The sequence below is a fragment of the Polypterus senegalus genome, chromosome 4 (assembly GCF_016835505.1).
Source record: "Polypterus senegalus isolate Bchr_013 chromosome 4, ASM1683550v1, whole genome shotgun sequence".
NCBI classification, from domain to species: Eukaryota; Metazoa; Chordata; class Cladistia; order Polypteriformes; family Polypteridae; genus Polypterus; species Polypterus senegalus.
This window is the reverse complement of record NC_053157.1, coordinates 214,980,378-214,993,786: the sequence shown is the minus strand read 5'-3', so window position 1 is coordinate 214,993,786 and position 13,409 is coordinate 214,980,378. Positions and strand designations below refer to the sequence as shown.

General features: G+C 37.7%; 1 protein-coding gene across 1 annotated transcript in view; it reads right to left on the bottom strand.

Annotated features, from left to right (window-relative positions):
* dnaaf9 (dynein axonemal assembly factor 9) overlaps positions 1-13,409 on the bottom strand; it is a 179,419-nt gene that overhangs the window by 42,830 nt on the left and 123,180 nt on the right. Inside the window, exons 24-28 of the mRNA XM_039751936.1 lie at positions 9,384-9,485; positions 9,015-9,129; positions 8,061-8,149; positions 5,226-5,384; positions 1,319-1,444 (exon numbers count right to left, since the gene is read on the bottom strand). Of these exons, the coding sequence (XP_039607870.1) occupies positions 1,319-1,444; positions 5,226-5,384; positions 8,061-8,149; positions 9,015-9,129; positions 9,384-9,485 (591 nt within the window). The remainder of the gene's footprint in view (positions 1-1,318; positions 1,445-5,225; positions 5,385-8,060; positions 8,150-9,014; positions 9,130-9,383; positions 9,486-13,409) is intronic.

Genomic DNA, 13,409 nt, shown 5'->3' with positions numbered 1-13,409 from the left:
GTTGTTGTTATGGCAGCATACAGTCAGGTCTTTTACCTTCCTCTTGCAGGTAGGCTCATTATTGCCACAGATCAGGCCAATCACAATGCTGATAACGCTGTTGCCCTCATACTTAGTTACACAGAAACAGGTGAATAGACTGTATGGCAGTTGGCTAAAGCAAAAGCCTTCTGGGAGGCTGATGTTGGTGAACAACAAGGAGCTATATTTGCCAGTCCTCAATGACTGGGCTCTGTTTGTCAGTTTTGGAGTTGAAAGCAGAGCTACAGTCAACAAACAGCATCCTGACATAGGTGTTTTTCCTTTCCATATGTCCCAGAGCAGTGTGCAGAGCAAAAGAGAATGCATTTGTCATGCAAATAAGAGAATCACTGCATTCCACGGTAGCAGAGATGTTGTGGTTAAGTGGATTATGGCCTGTTTTTCCAGATACTTCATCACCACGAAGTTAGCACAATGGGACGATAGTCATTCAAGTAGGAAACAGTAGATTTCTTTTGCACAGAGACAACTGTGGATATCCTAAAACCCATACATAATGACAGGGACAAGCTGAAGATGTCAGTGTACACCCATGAGAGCTGGGTGGTACATGCCTTCAGGATGTTTACAAATGACATCATACAGCTCAACTAGCACAGATACAACCAAAACTTCCAGAGGAATGTAACTAGCTGAGGAACTCTCTATCAGCAGGTAAAAAAGCCAGCACTTGACTGTCAGGTATTCCAAAATAGGAAAACAAAACTGGGAGACCACTTCCACATCAGTGTACTGTTAATAAAATAGCACATACTACCTTCCTTTGTCCTGCCAATGATTACTAAGTTGTGGGCAAAAAAGTGTACAGAAAAGCCCTGAGCTTATCAAAAGCCATAACTACTGTATTAGTGTGGACAACATTAGTTCAGTAACTGAAGGGCTATTATATAAGTAAGTCTTAAGAAAAATAAATGTTTTCTGTCTAGCTCATAGTACTGCAATTGGACAAAGCAAGTAAATAAGAAATGACAGAAACTTCAAAATGTCAGCAATTGTGTTCCTCACTGCACATTGGTCCTTAGTGAATGTTAGTGTAGGCATATGCCATGCATTGGACTGGAACTCTGTCCAAAGCTGTTTTCTACCTTGTGCTACCAGGACAGGCTGTGGCCCTTGAATTGGGTTAAGCAGGACTAATACTAATGGTATGTTATTTATTTAAACAAACTGTCGAAGTGGAAGTAGAGAAAAATGAACATTTTGACATATGCAAGTGAACGGAAACTGAAGGTACTGATTAGTAGATCATAAAGTTAGAAAAATTATTTCTGCCTACCTGTGCTCCATGTAGGCTGTGAGAGGATCAACACAAGCTGTAACACAGCCCACAGCATAAGCTGCATGCACATCAGGATCTGGATGAGACTGAAAGGCCTGTATAACATCAATAGCATCTGTGTACCTAGAAAACAATAAAATGACAATGTGAGAGGACTCTTGAGTAGTCCAGGAAGTGTACAAAGGCATCAACCACTTGTTGTAAATAAGCACATATTTAATAGTAATTTTAATAGTTTTTCATGTCAAGTTTATTTAAATTGGAACTTAAACAGAAAAAATAATACTTTATACCCCTTTATATACATAACAGCTTTCAAAAGAACTTTACAAGTACAGTAAACAACATACAACCTGTTTTTTGATGATTTGAGAGGTAGAAGTGAAATTCCAATGAGTAGGAAGTTAGTCAACAGCAAGGCACATTCACTCATAACAATGCCAAACTATTATTTTTAAATTCATCATCAAACAGGTGTCAGAAAACTGGAGCAATTGGTAAAAGACAAGCAAGTAGCAGTGTTCAGTTAAAACTAGCAGGGGTAGTCTTTGGTTTGAAAAAGGAACACTACAACATGTAGCAGAATGCTAGAGTTGCAAAAGCTACTGAGCAGAAAACTAGTTAGATTAAGAGTTTGCAAAGGCTACAGCAAAATTAACTTGGTGAGTTACAAGGAAGCAGGGTGAGTTGAAAGTGTAGATTTTTTTGGATATGTACTGGAAAGATATTTAAAGGAAATCTCTCAGTGCTGGAGTTAATGAAAGCACTGAGGCAGTGGTGTTACTGTAACAAGCACAGCTTGCATTTGGGTTCAGTGTGTGAATGAGGCATTTCAAATGTTGAATCATTAAGTATAAATTAAGAAATGGGGGTTCTTTGAATAAGGTAAAACAGTTCCGCAATTCTTGTGGCATAACAGAATCTGTTTTAAGTGTCACATTTAAATCAATGAAAGGCAGGTTTAATGAAAAAGATGCGTGAAGCTGTATGTTACATGGGAAGCGAGGTATTGCTAACAAAGGTAGAACATTTGGAAGAGGTTGTGTGCTAAAGAAAATTGGACTAACAGGATTTGGGTAGGGCGGCACGGTGGCGCAGTGGTAGCGCTGCTGCCTCGCAGTTAGGAGACCTGGGTTCCTCCCTGCGTGGAGTTTGCATGTTCTCCCCGTGTCTGCGTGGGTTTCCTCCGGGCGCTCCGGTTTCCTCCCTCAATCCAAAGACATGCAGGTTAGGTGGATTGGCGATTCTAAATTGGCCCTAGTGTGTGCTTGGTGTGTTTGTGTGTGTCCTGCGGTAGGTTGGCACCCTGCCCAGGATTGGATCTTGCCTTGTGCCCTGTGTTGGCTGGGATTGGCTCCAGCAGACCCCTGTGACCCTGTATTCGGATTCAGCGGGTTAGAAGATGGATGGATGGATGGATTTGGGTACTGAGGTGAATAAGGAATGAAAGGCGAGGAATGATTAGGTGAAGAAGTATAACCACAATGGAGGGTTAAGGGGATGAAGTAAAAATATATGATCAAAAACAAACTGAACTTGTTTGCTGTAACACACCAACCGGAGTCAACACACAAGCTGTAGTAATAATGAAACTTTGCGTCTTAGCCACTAAGCATTCAAAAGAAAAGTACACTGGAAGTTTATCCATTTTATATTAACTCATGATTACACTTTTAAAGTGAATACGGTAAAATCTGAACACTACATACATTAAGGAATCTATAAACAAGTAATATAATTAATATGGTCTGGATTCCCAGCTCCTAGGGTTTGCACTCGGAATTAAAATCTTTAACCCCTTAACATGCACACGTACCGGTCCCGGTACATAACGACGATTTTACGACCTCACAATCATATCACAGCCATGTGTGCATGCCCCTCTGTCATGCACCTCGACACACTACACATCAAATGAAAATTCAGAGTCTCGTCTTTCCGATGATATAAACCATTTTGACACACAACAACCACAGCACTGACACTAAATCCTTTTTTACAGAGAAGTAAATACTTTTTAAGAGCTGACCTTTCCTACCTTTGAAGGCTCTCTGCAAGTCAAACATCAATATTTCCGAGCAATATTGATCTCATTCTGTCCGTAAGGCTCCAGGGAATATAATCCAGTAAAACGATTAGGTCCAAAACACAAGATAGATCCTCAAAGGGACAAAAACTCCAGAAAACGTTTTTTTAACTCGAGACTAGCTCCGACATTTTTTTTCAACTCTATTGATCATATCAGACGTAGTTTGTTTCTGTCGGCAATAACCATGCTAAAGCATGTTACACAGAAGTGTTAGCTTCTGATTGACACCTAAGTTGGCCAATTACGATGGGTCTGGGGGGTGACTGGCACCTCGTATAGCCGAGTGTCACAGACAGCTGAACAGCTGAGCATTTCGATATGTAACTTGCCATACCAACTTGTAAACAAAACCGATCGGAGCTGCGCGAAGCTGGCATTTGTGCCAGTCTGCAGACTTGGTGCGTGGTTGTTTATTGTGATTTCACCTAGTTTTTTTCGCATTTTAAATATGGAAATAATACAGATAAACGTAAATACACTCTCGATTAAATAATAGATGCATGTACGCGGCGTGAAAGTGATCAATCGGACCAGGTGACGTCTAATGGCAGAGAGCGACATGTGACACGCCCTTGTGCTTTCTGCCTGCTAACGATTGCTACAAATCAGTGGCACGTGGAAAAACGCTGAGCTGTATTGTAACAGTTTGTAACAAAATGTATATAGTTTGTGTGCATTTTATTAAAAAAGTAAAAATAATATATATATATATATATTTTTAGCCCATAAGACTTGTTTTGACTATTTTTATATTGAAATGTGTATTTTTTATTGTTTTTATTATGGAATATGAATTTCCATAACTAATAGAGTGACACTGTATGTAGATATAGATTCCTTTAGGTGTAAGCTTTCAGTAGAGCCCTCATTGATATATGTGGGTTGAAGCATTCAAAAGTTATTACACTTTTTCCATACGTTCCAAAATGTGGATAATGGATAAACCATTGGTCCCTCTAAAAAGCACCTGGACATGCCCACATAAAAACTGGTGTAAAAATGTCATTTCTACAGGTATTCTTTTCAAATTTGAAATGTGAGTAGTCAACAAGTTATTCTGTTGGTACATAGTGTGTTTCTGTCCCCACCTACCTACTGCAGCTATAGAGGCCTTTATTTTCACAAAAAAAACTTAGGCGAGAACAAAAAAATTCATTTTTTCTGTGAGTTCTAATGTGCATAACTTTTGATCAGTCACACCTACAGCGATTCTGACTACTAAGGGTGAAACTAGAGAATGTTACCTTTACAAAAAGACCAAACATGTGTTTATACTCCAGATAGTTCAATAACAGCAATGATTCTAATTTGGAGAGGTCAAATTACAGGCGATTTAGCAAAAATGACCCCGCTTGATATAAAGGTTAAATTACTGGTGATCTTAAAAAAAAGTCAGAATACTGGGGTTTTAAGTCTACCCTCAGATTTCTTCACTAAATTTGAAAATATATTTACATACTATATTTTACACAATTGTGAAAAACTTGTGGAAACACATTTTATCCATTTACTGTTGTATATGTATTTATCAAAGTCGGTATGAACTTAATATTCCTCATATTTTGGCTTAAATAGACATTTCCTGTTAGCCGATTGTGGAATCTCTTATGTGGTATCTTAAAATAAGCTTTTTTTATTAAGAAAAATAGAGTACCCACCATAATAAAATTCTTGTATTGCTTCCTCTCCACCATCGACATTAACTTTTTGCTAATGAAGTCATACTAATAAAGTTGTTCAATCTTGCCATTAATGCTAAGGAGTGTGGAGTTTGAGAGAGGGTAGTTTTTACAGCAGTGATAAAAGAGTCCTTACCCGGGGGTAACTATCAGTAGTCGCACTTTTTTTCGGATAAAGGCAGAATGACGAGCTCCACGACCTCGTTGGGATTCCAAGACACTTGACAGGTAACGCTGGAAATTTGCAGCATTGAAATTATCACAGCTTTCTGAGGCTTGCCGATAAACTACCCATCTGCATCCAAGACAAGAAGAGAACCACTAAATTTACAAACATTTACTCACAGGTAATTGACTAATCAGCACATAAAAGAGTAAAAGATAACTAAATGCTACCACAGAAAAAGAAATTCTAAACTAGCAATAGATAACTCATTGAAAAACGGACAATCATAAATAAGAGGAAGGGGAAGAAACCCTATTGCACAGTTGGAAAATAGGCAAATATTACTGCCCTTAACATGTTTTTCAAATAACATGCATTAATCTAGTAATACTTAACACTAGAATTACCAGAGCCAGCGGAAAAACTCATAATTCTGGCCCACCTTAAATCCCTTCGCATATCTCTGTCAGCCTCTTTTGTCTTCTGAATGTGTCGATAAGCCCAAGCAGCCTGTTATACCATCCCCCCTGCACAAAAGAAACACCCCCATGCAAAAAAATGTGGAGACTGGGCAAGATCAGAAAAAAAAAAACATACATTCACTGAATACAACCGCAAGATATTATGTGAATGAATATGAATAATATTGCACCAGTGCCATAATGTTTTCCGAAATGTACTATGCAGGTCATAAAATGAGTTATTCCAAATATCATATATACCCATGTCTGTTTTCTTGTCAGAGCGGCTTTGACATCATGGACCATAAGGTGCATGCTAATTCAGCGTGAGCAGGAACACTCAATAAAGCTAATTAAAAAAAATTAAGTGACGGTGAGATATGAAGAAGGCAGATTCACCAGCATTTGTGTGTCAGCTTTTATGCCTCCAGATAAGAGAATTTCCAGTTGCACTGTCTCAAAACACCACTCAAATCTACAGTTATTCCCAGTTTCAGATAAAAAGTAACCACATCAGATCTGGGGCAGGGGGTGGGTGTAGTATTGTGATCGTGACTGAGAGAATAAAAGTGGAAAAAAAAATGCTAACTTTTACAAATACTATAATTTACACCAGCTGTTACAGACACAAATCAAATGTATGTTTTTATTGTATAATATTAACAATAAGAGCAGCTCACTAATCAAAACAGTAAATTTTCCGGGTAGCTGGTTTCAAACTCACGACCTCTGGATTATAAATAGGCAGTTCTAACCACAGCACCACGGATGCTGTTGTATTGTACTTGCACCTTTTGTGAAAGTATTTATTACTAAAAAATGAAAAACGTTTCTGTTTTAACAATGTGTTTACATAGATTGTTGTAGACACAAAACACACATCAAATTATTTTTCCTTATAATTCTGGGTAGCTCAATCCCACATAATCAATTAAGGCAGGAACTGGGAGAACTTCTTGACCATTCTGAGGTGGTGGGGGGATGGTATAGTAGGCTGCTTGGGCTTATCGACATATTTAGAAGACAAAAGAGGCTGACGGAGAGGTGCAAAGGGATTTAAAATGGGCCGGAATTACAAGTTTTTTCATTGGCTCTGGTAATTCTAGTGTTAAACTAAAATAAGGAATACAAAGATTTTATAATTTTAGGATTTAGTCATCATGATATTAGGGTTCACAAAGCTTTGGCAAACCAATCCCACAAAAACTGAAAATGATGAATATCATTTAAGAAAAGGGTTACTTTTAATGAGATGTAACAAAATCTTTAAATAAACTGACACACACTTCTGTGGAACTCATTCAGGAGTAGTTGGTCAAATTTCAAATTATACTTCACACAGTGCAAGAACATTTCATACCAGAAATTAGAAACAATAGAACACCTCTCACTGGATATGTTAAGGAGATGTAAAATACTGACGCTCACAAAGGAAAATACTGACAATACTAGCTGCAGAGGCGGGTGACACTTAAAAGGGATTTTTCAGAAAGGATTACTAATAGTAATACTAGTAGTAGAAAAAATACAAATATCTACTGAAGTCTTCAGAAATCTGGTCTATGCCTTTTCTACAGTTTTATTACACGTGGTACAGCTTCTCCTTCTAATCATGCCTGTCACTGTTCACACGGTTCATTTTCTCAAGCTTGTCACTCTCTCTGTAGTGTTTTTTTTGCGAAGCTTTAATCATATTTGACATCACCGAGTTTTTTAAACATGTTTGATGATTTGGTTGGAATGATAATTTAGAAGTTCATTTCCTTGAATTTCTACAAAACTGCTTTAAAACTAGAATCTCTGAAGCCTGCGAAAATATTTGTAATGCCGGGTCACCTTAATTATACTCTAACCTCTTCATCACTGCGTTATTTGTACAATGATAGCACACCGAAGCAGTTGAATTCAGACACAAAATACTCACAGCTGAAATGCCTGCCCACGGTGATTAACACATTGGTAAAACATTGGCACTATCACTGCACAATTGAAAAAGTGATGAGGAGGTGCAAGTAAAATTAAGGTGGTCCAGCATTATGAATATTTCTGCAGGCTAGAATCAAGCTTCCTTTAAATTTAGCTGCTGGACATAAAGAAATCTGCTTATATTGTATAGATGCTGACATGAAATTCTCTGATGGACAATAGCATTGTGCTATGATCTAGTTAACATCTAAGAGTACTACATTTTAAATAAAACACCATTATTACTGCTAATAATGTCAGGCTAAAATACTACTCTAAATCTGTCCAAACATTATACATCCGCAGTATGTTCTAATGAGTAAAGATGTTACTCTTCAGGAAATGTCAGCTAAGTATAATCTATTACATATAAACTTACCTGCCATGTTCTTTGTTGAAATTAACAAGAAAGTTGCATAGGTTATCCTTGTGGCTGCCAGGAAGCCCAGTAATAATGGAAATTACCATCTAATAAGAAAAAAGCAAAGCAAAATTTACCTCTTACTTTATATGCCAATAAAATGGCATACACAATTTAATTACAAAGATCTAAAAATTTCAAAATGAGAGACAAGTATGCTATTCAGATAAAACCCTACGTTTTGCTTTTAAAAATAAATCATCAATGACATTTTGCATCTCACAGAGGTGTGGGAAACTTCGTGGGCATGTCACATTTCTCTGAATGAAATTTCACAGAGCAGTCTTTTACAAGGTAAGTATGAATACTGTGAATCACACATAAGATAGTCAAAAGCATTTCTTACCATTTTTGTCTAATTGACAGCAACAAATCCAAAAGCAAAAAATGTAATATAGAACAAGCATGTAGCTCTTTCAAGGCAATATTTAATATGGACTGCGCCCTTAAAATCACAATCATGCACATGATCTTCCTAGCAATGGCTTAGATCTTGAATCTCTTTATTGTAGGTTAATAACCATGCTTCTGAAGCTTTAATTTGTTATTTGAACTCTGGATAATAGTGATATATCTTAATATATATATATATATATATATATATATATATATATATATATATATATATATATATATATATATATATATATATATATATATATATATATATATATATATATATATATATATATATATATATATATAGCAAAAAACAAAGTATGAAATTTCAAACAAGAAAGATGAAGCAAATTCACCATTTAATGAAATATGAAGTATATATTCAGGACTTGCGGAGCTACTGATAGATGAGCATCTGCTTTTTGCACATTAGTTACCAGGGAATGCAAGTCTCTGTTCCTTTACGGAAGCTTGACTGCTTTGACATAATCATCAATTGTACAAGTACTATACCTTCTCATCTTCTTTAAGGACAGTTGTTTGCAATGGATACAGAAGTGCCGCAAGATGGGAGTTCTTTACAGGCTCGTGACCAACACTGCTGCTCAAAGCAAAATGAGAGAGGAATCTGTAATCAAACATAGTGATTTCGATTAAAACTATGTTTAATCTAACACCTTTGCCAAAATATAGCACCTTAGTACCCCTTAAAAGCAATTCAATTTAAATACAATTCATATATTAAATGTGTAACTTTAATGTCTGACTTTTCCAAAATGACCCAAATGCATTATTTATCTAAGATTACCCCAGTTATGCTAACTGTAAACATATAAAAAAAAATATGCATATACACCAGAAAAAACCGAGTAACAGACATACGTTTCGATAGAGGGGAGAATGGTCAAACCAGACTTAGACTGGAAACGGCTTTCGCTTATTTGGATTGAATTATTCTCATAATGTTTCTGTAATACTGAATGCCTAAAACAAAACATAGCACATTACAATAGATTAGTTCTCTTTAAAAATCTCATAACTTTTGAAATTTGAAAGTTTATTATCTTCTGTGTCATAGATTTACATTACAAAACAAAAATATGTAAATCAGAAGTGATAGTTTTGAGACAGAAAATGACATTTTCATTTACAACAAATTTACATAAACTATTAATAAACTGAAATTTCACTGATCACTAAACCAAGTCTTATTGTGTGTATATCATATATACAGTATATATATATATATATACAGTATATATATATATATACAGTATATACAGTATATATATATATATACAGTATATATATATATATATACACACACACACACACATATATATACACACACATACACACATACATACATACTGTATATACATATACATATATGAAAGAGAAAGTTAGAAAATGCACCAAACCTTAACAAAACTGACAATGTTATTTCTCAATGTTGTCTCCACCCTTCTCAATGCACTTGCGCCACCTGTCTGGAATTACATGGATTCTAGTACAATAAAAGGTTTTGTCTTGCCTTCGCAACCTCTTGTGGACCTGAGTTATTGTTGAACACGACATGCTGAGGGGTACTACAGTTACTAGTGCTAATTACTGTGACTTTCTGGAGACCAATGTGAAGCCTGCTATTCGATCCAAGCACACACTTACATATATACAAGGTTTGACTGGAAAGTATCCATCCGTGTCATATGAGAATTAGATACATTTATTGAAGAAGATACAGATATAAGAATTATTGTACATAGGACAAAGATGCCTCAGTTCCCTTCAAAGTAGGCACCTTGGGACCTCACACATTTCTCCCAGCACCTCTTCCACTGTTCAAAACACTCTGCAAAATCATTTGTTGGAATCGCCATTAACTGCCTCGAAATATTTTACTGAATCTTATCAACAGTCTGAAATCTCCACCCTTTCAAAGGTGATTTCTGTTTTGGAAAAAGCTAGAATTCTAGAACATGGATCACTTTCAACAAATTCTCTGCCATCTTTGAAGCATTTGTGCTGCACACATTGTATCGTCCCTAGAAAGCCTTCTGAGTCACCCAAATAGTTTCTGTTTTGGATTGCTCTCAGCCACACTGTATACATGTTCACTCAACACTGTCTAGCACCCCCAGTGACTAGTCCAGTGAAGTTGTACACATATAGTAACATAAGAGTCACAACACTAGACAGGCTATTCCACTCTTGTAGTGTTCCCAGGTGTCGTCTAGCTTCTTGTGTGGTGTCCTTTTCTCCATCCCTGCATTATCATCTGTAAGGCTGGATTAAAATGTCCTGGGAGTCATCACCTTCCTTCTTGAGCCTTCTCAAACTTTTAACATACAACAAGACACAGCACATCTGTGAATACCCTGCTGTCAACTACCTATCCAGTCCCTGCCCATCTCTTGGGAGACAATGCTGGCTACTACAATATAATAAACTACCCAACCCGCGGCGTACTATACGCCGCATAATCAGGCCGGTTTTTTAATGATTTTTAAGCACAGGGAGAAAATTAACATTTGAAAAATCAGTAATGTAATAAATCAGCAAGAAATGCAACATTATAACAATGCACGGAACGAACCAACACACAATCGTCCGTGACTGAAAACTGGCGGACCAATCTTGTTGATGTGAGCGAAGGAAATGTAGACGCGTGCCTTCTGTTCTGACAGATGCGTCGACGATCTATTGGTAGAAGAGTTTGCCACTGGAATGCAAGACACTAAATGAAGATCTTATGGCAGGCCTGAAAGCATAAAATTGGAGCTGTGTGACTCGCGTTCTTTTCGCGGTTCACTTTTACTCAACATGGGTTAATTGTATGTGCCAGCCTGGATCTCCGAAAGGGAATAGCAGTGGAAAAACCATCACAGTTCATATTGAGAACAGAGATACACTTGCAAGCATCTCCCCTTGGATATATGCAAATGTCGCGTTGTGCAGGAGGTTCCCCGTCTTCACCTACAAAGCAGCAACATCAGTTTGACAGGACGGGGCGTTATACCTTCTCATATCCAGACCTGGATTTTCCATGAACACCATTCGTACAGCAGTAACAGAGTAACCGTGAGTGATAATGTTATGCATTTGCATGTAAGACTTTGTGAAGGGATTAACCTGGCATATCATGTTGTCTAGTTGAAGCAACAAAATGTCACTGCAAGCGCTATTACATTCCTTTTGCAAACGTTGACTGGTAGCCTCAGCAGAATCGAAGATATATAGGTGACCGTATTGTGGTGACGTGTTGGATTGTTATATAAAGGAGAGACCTGGTGATAAATTTGACCGTGGATTCTGAAAGCATACGGTCCTTGTCCAGATGGTTGAGCGATGTGTGCGCCCATTGCGAAAGCTAAAGCAGAGTTGTATTTCCTGATATGATCACAGTAATTTTGGGACAGCGGGTTCTTGCCAGTCAAGAGTTCTTCCAATAAAAGAGGGGGCTTGGATACCGGTGGCAAAGACACCTTGCCGGCATGACAACACTATAATAATAATGTAATGTCCGGATTTGTTGATGTCTGCGTGCCAATGAAGAGCATTGCAAGAAGCACATAGTGCAGTAGGTAGGTAGGCCAATATTATGTTCTTGGACGTGAAAGGCGGTATCTTCTTGAAAAGCTGCAGAAAAGTGAATGCAATGTTTGTGCATGAACGATTTAGTGCTGCGTTGACACTGAAGGGAATTGGAATGAGTTGTGTCGAAGCATTGCTGGCAATGTTCACATTGCATAATTCGTTCTGTGGAGTGTGTTTTTAAATGCATGTTGAGAAATCTCTGCACTCGGAATGTTTTTGAACAAATCGTGCATTCAAAGATCTTTTTGGAATGCGTTCGTTCAGTGGAGTGGGTGTGTAAATGTGCTTTGAGATATTTCTGGCGTGTGAAGGTTTTGGAGCAGTGTTGACACTGAAAAGAATTCATCAGGGAATGCGTTTTGAGATGGTTAATAAGGTATCTGCATGCGTGAAAGTGCTTTTCGCAAATTTTGCATACAAATCTTTGTGTTAAATGGATCTGCATATGGTTGTGGAGATCCATCACAACTGTGAAGTCCTCGTTACAAAATGTGCAATTGAAGGTGAAAGTGGAATGAGTTCGTAAGTGTTTTTCGAGTGCGCGAGTTGTCTCGAAGCATTGTTGGCAATGTTCACATTGTATCATTCGGTTAGTGTTGTGTTTTTTCAAATGTGCGTTCAGATATCTGTGCACTCTGAAGCTTTTGGAACAAAAGGTGCATTGAAAGTCCTGTGTGGAATGTGTGTGTTCAGGGGAGGGTGTCTTTAAATGTTTTTCAGGAAGAGGAGAGTGGGCAGGTGATGTCACATTAGTGTGGCGAGCAAGTGGGTGTGTACGCTGTGTGCCCTTACCGACAGACTCAAAAGATGTCACCAGAAGGTTATCACATGGGTATTTGAGAGACAGGAGAACCTCGTAATGCCCATGATCCAAAGGACCGCTAAAGAGCAGGGATATGAAGAGACGCTGGGCCGGATTATAAACTCGAGGAGAAGCATGAGGACGTTTTTGGATGTAAATGCTGATAGTAGCTGGAAGGATTTGGGACATTGCCACAATTTCTACCTCGCCACCATAGACTCCGGACATATTCATGTAATCAGCGTATTGTTGAGCAGACTGTATAACAATGCCTCTGTGACTAAGCACAACGGACACCACGTAACCAAAGTTATCCCAATGTTGGCAAACAAAGCTAACAGCCATGTTACGAAGTTTGAGAGCAACATTTTCGTCAATGACATTTCTCCAAAAAAACCCGACTGACAGAAACAAACAGTTACCTGAAGCAGGAATTTCTATAACATTGAAAGAAGTGTTGTTTCCATGAAATACATTTGAAGTGGTAGCCATGGAGAGCAAAAGAATAG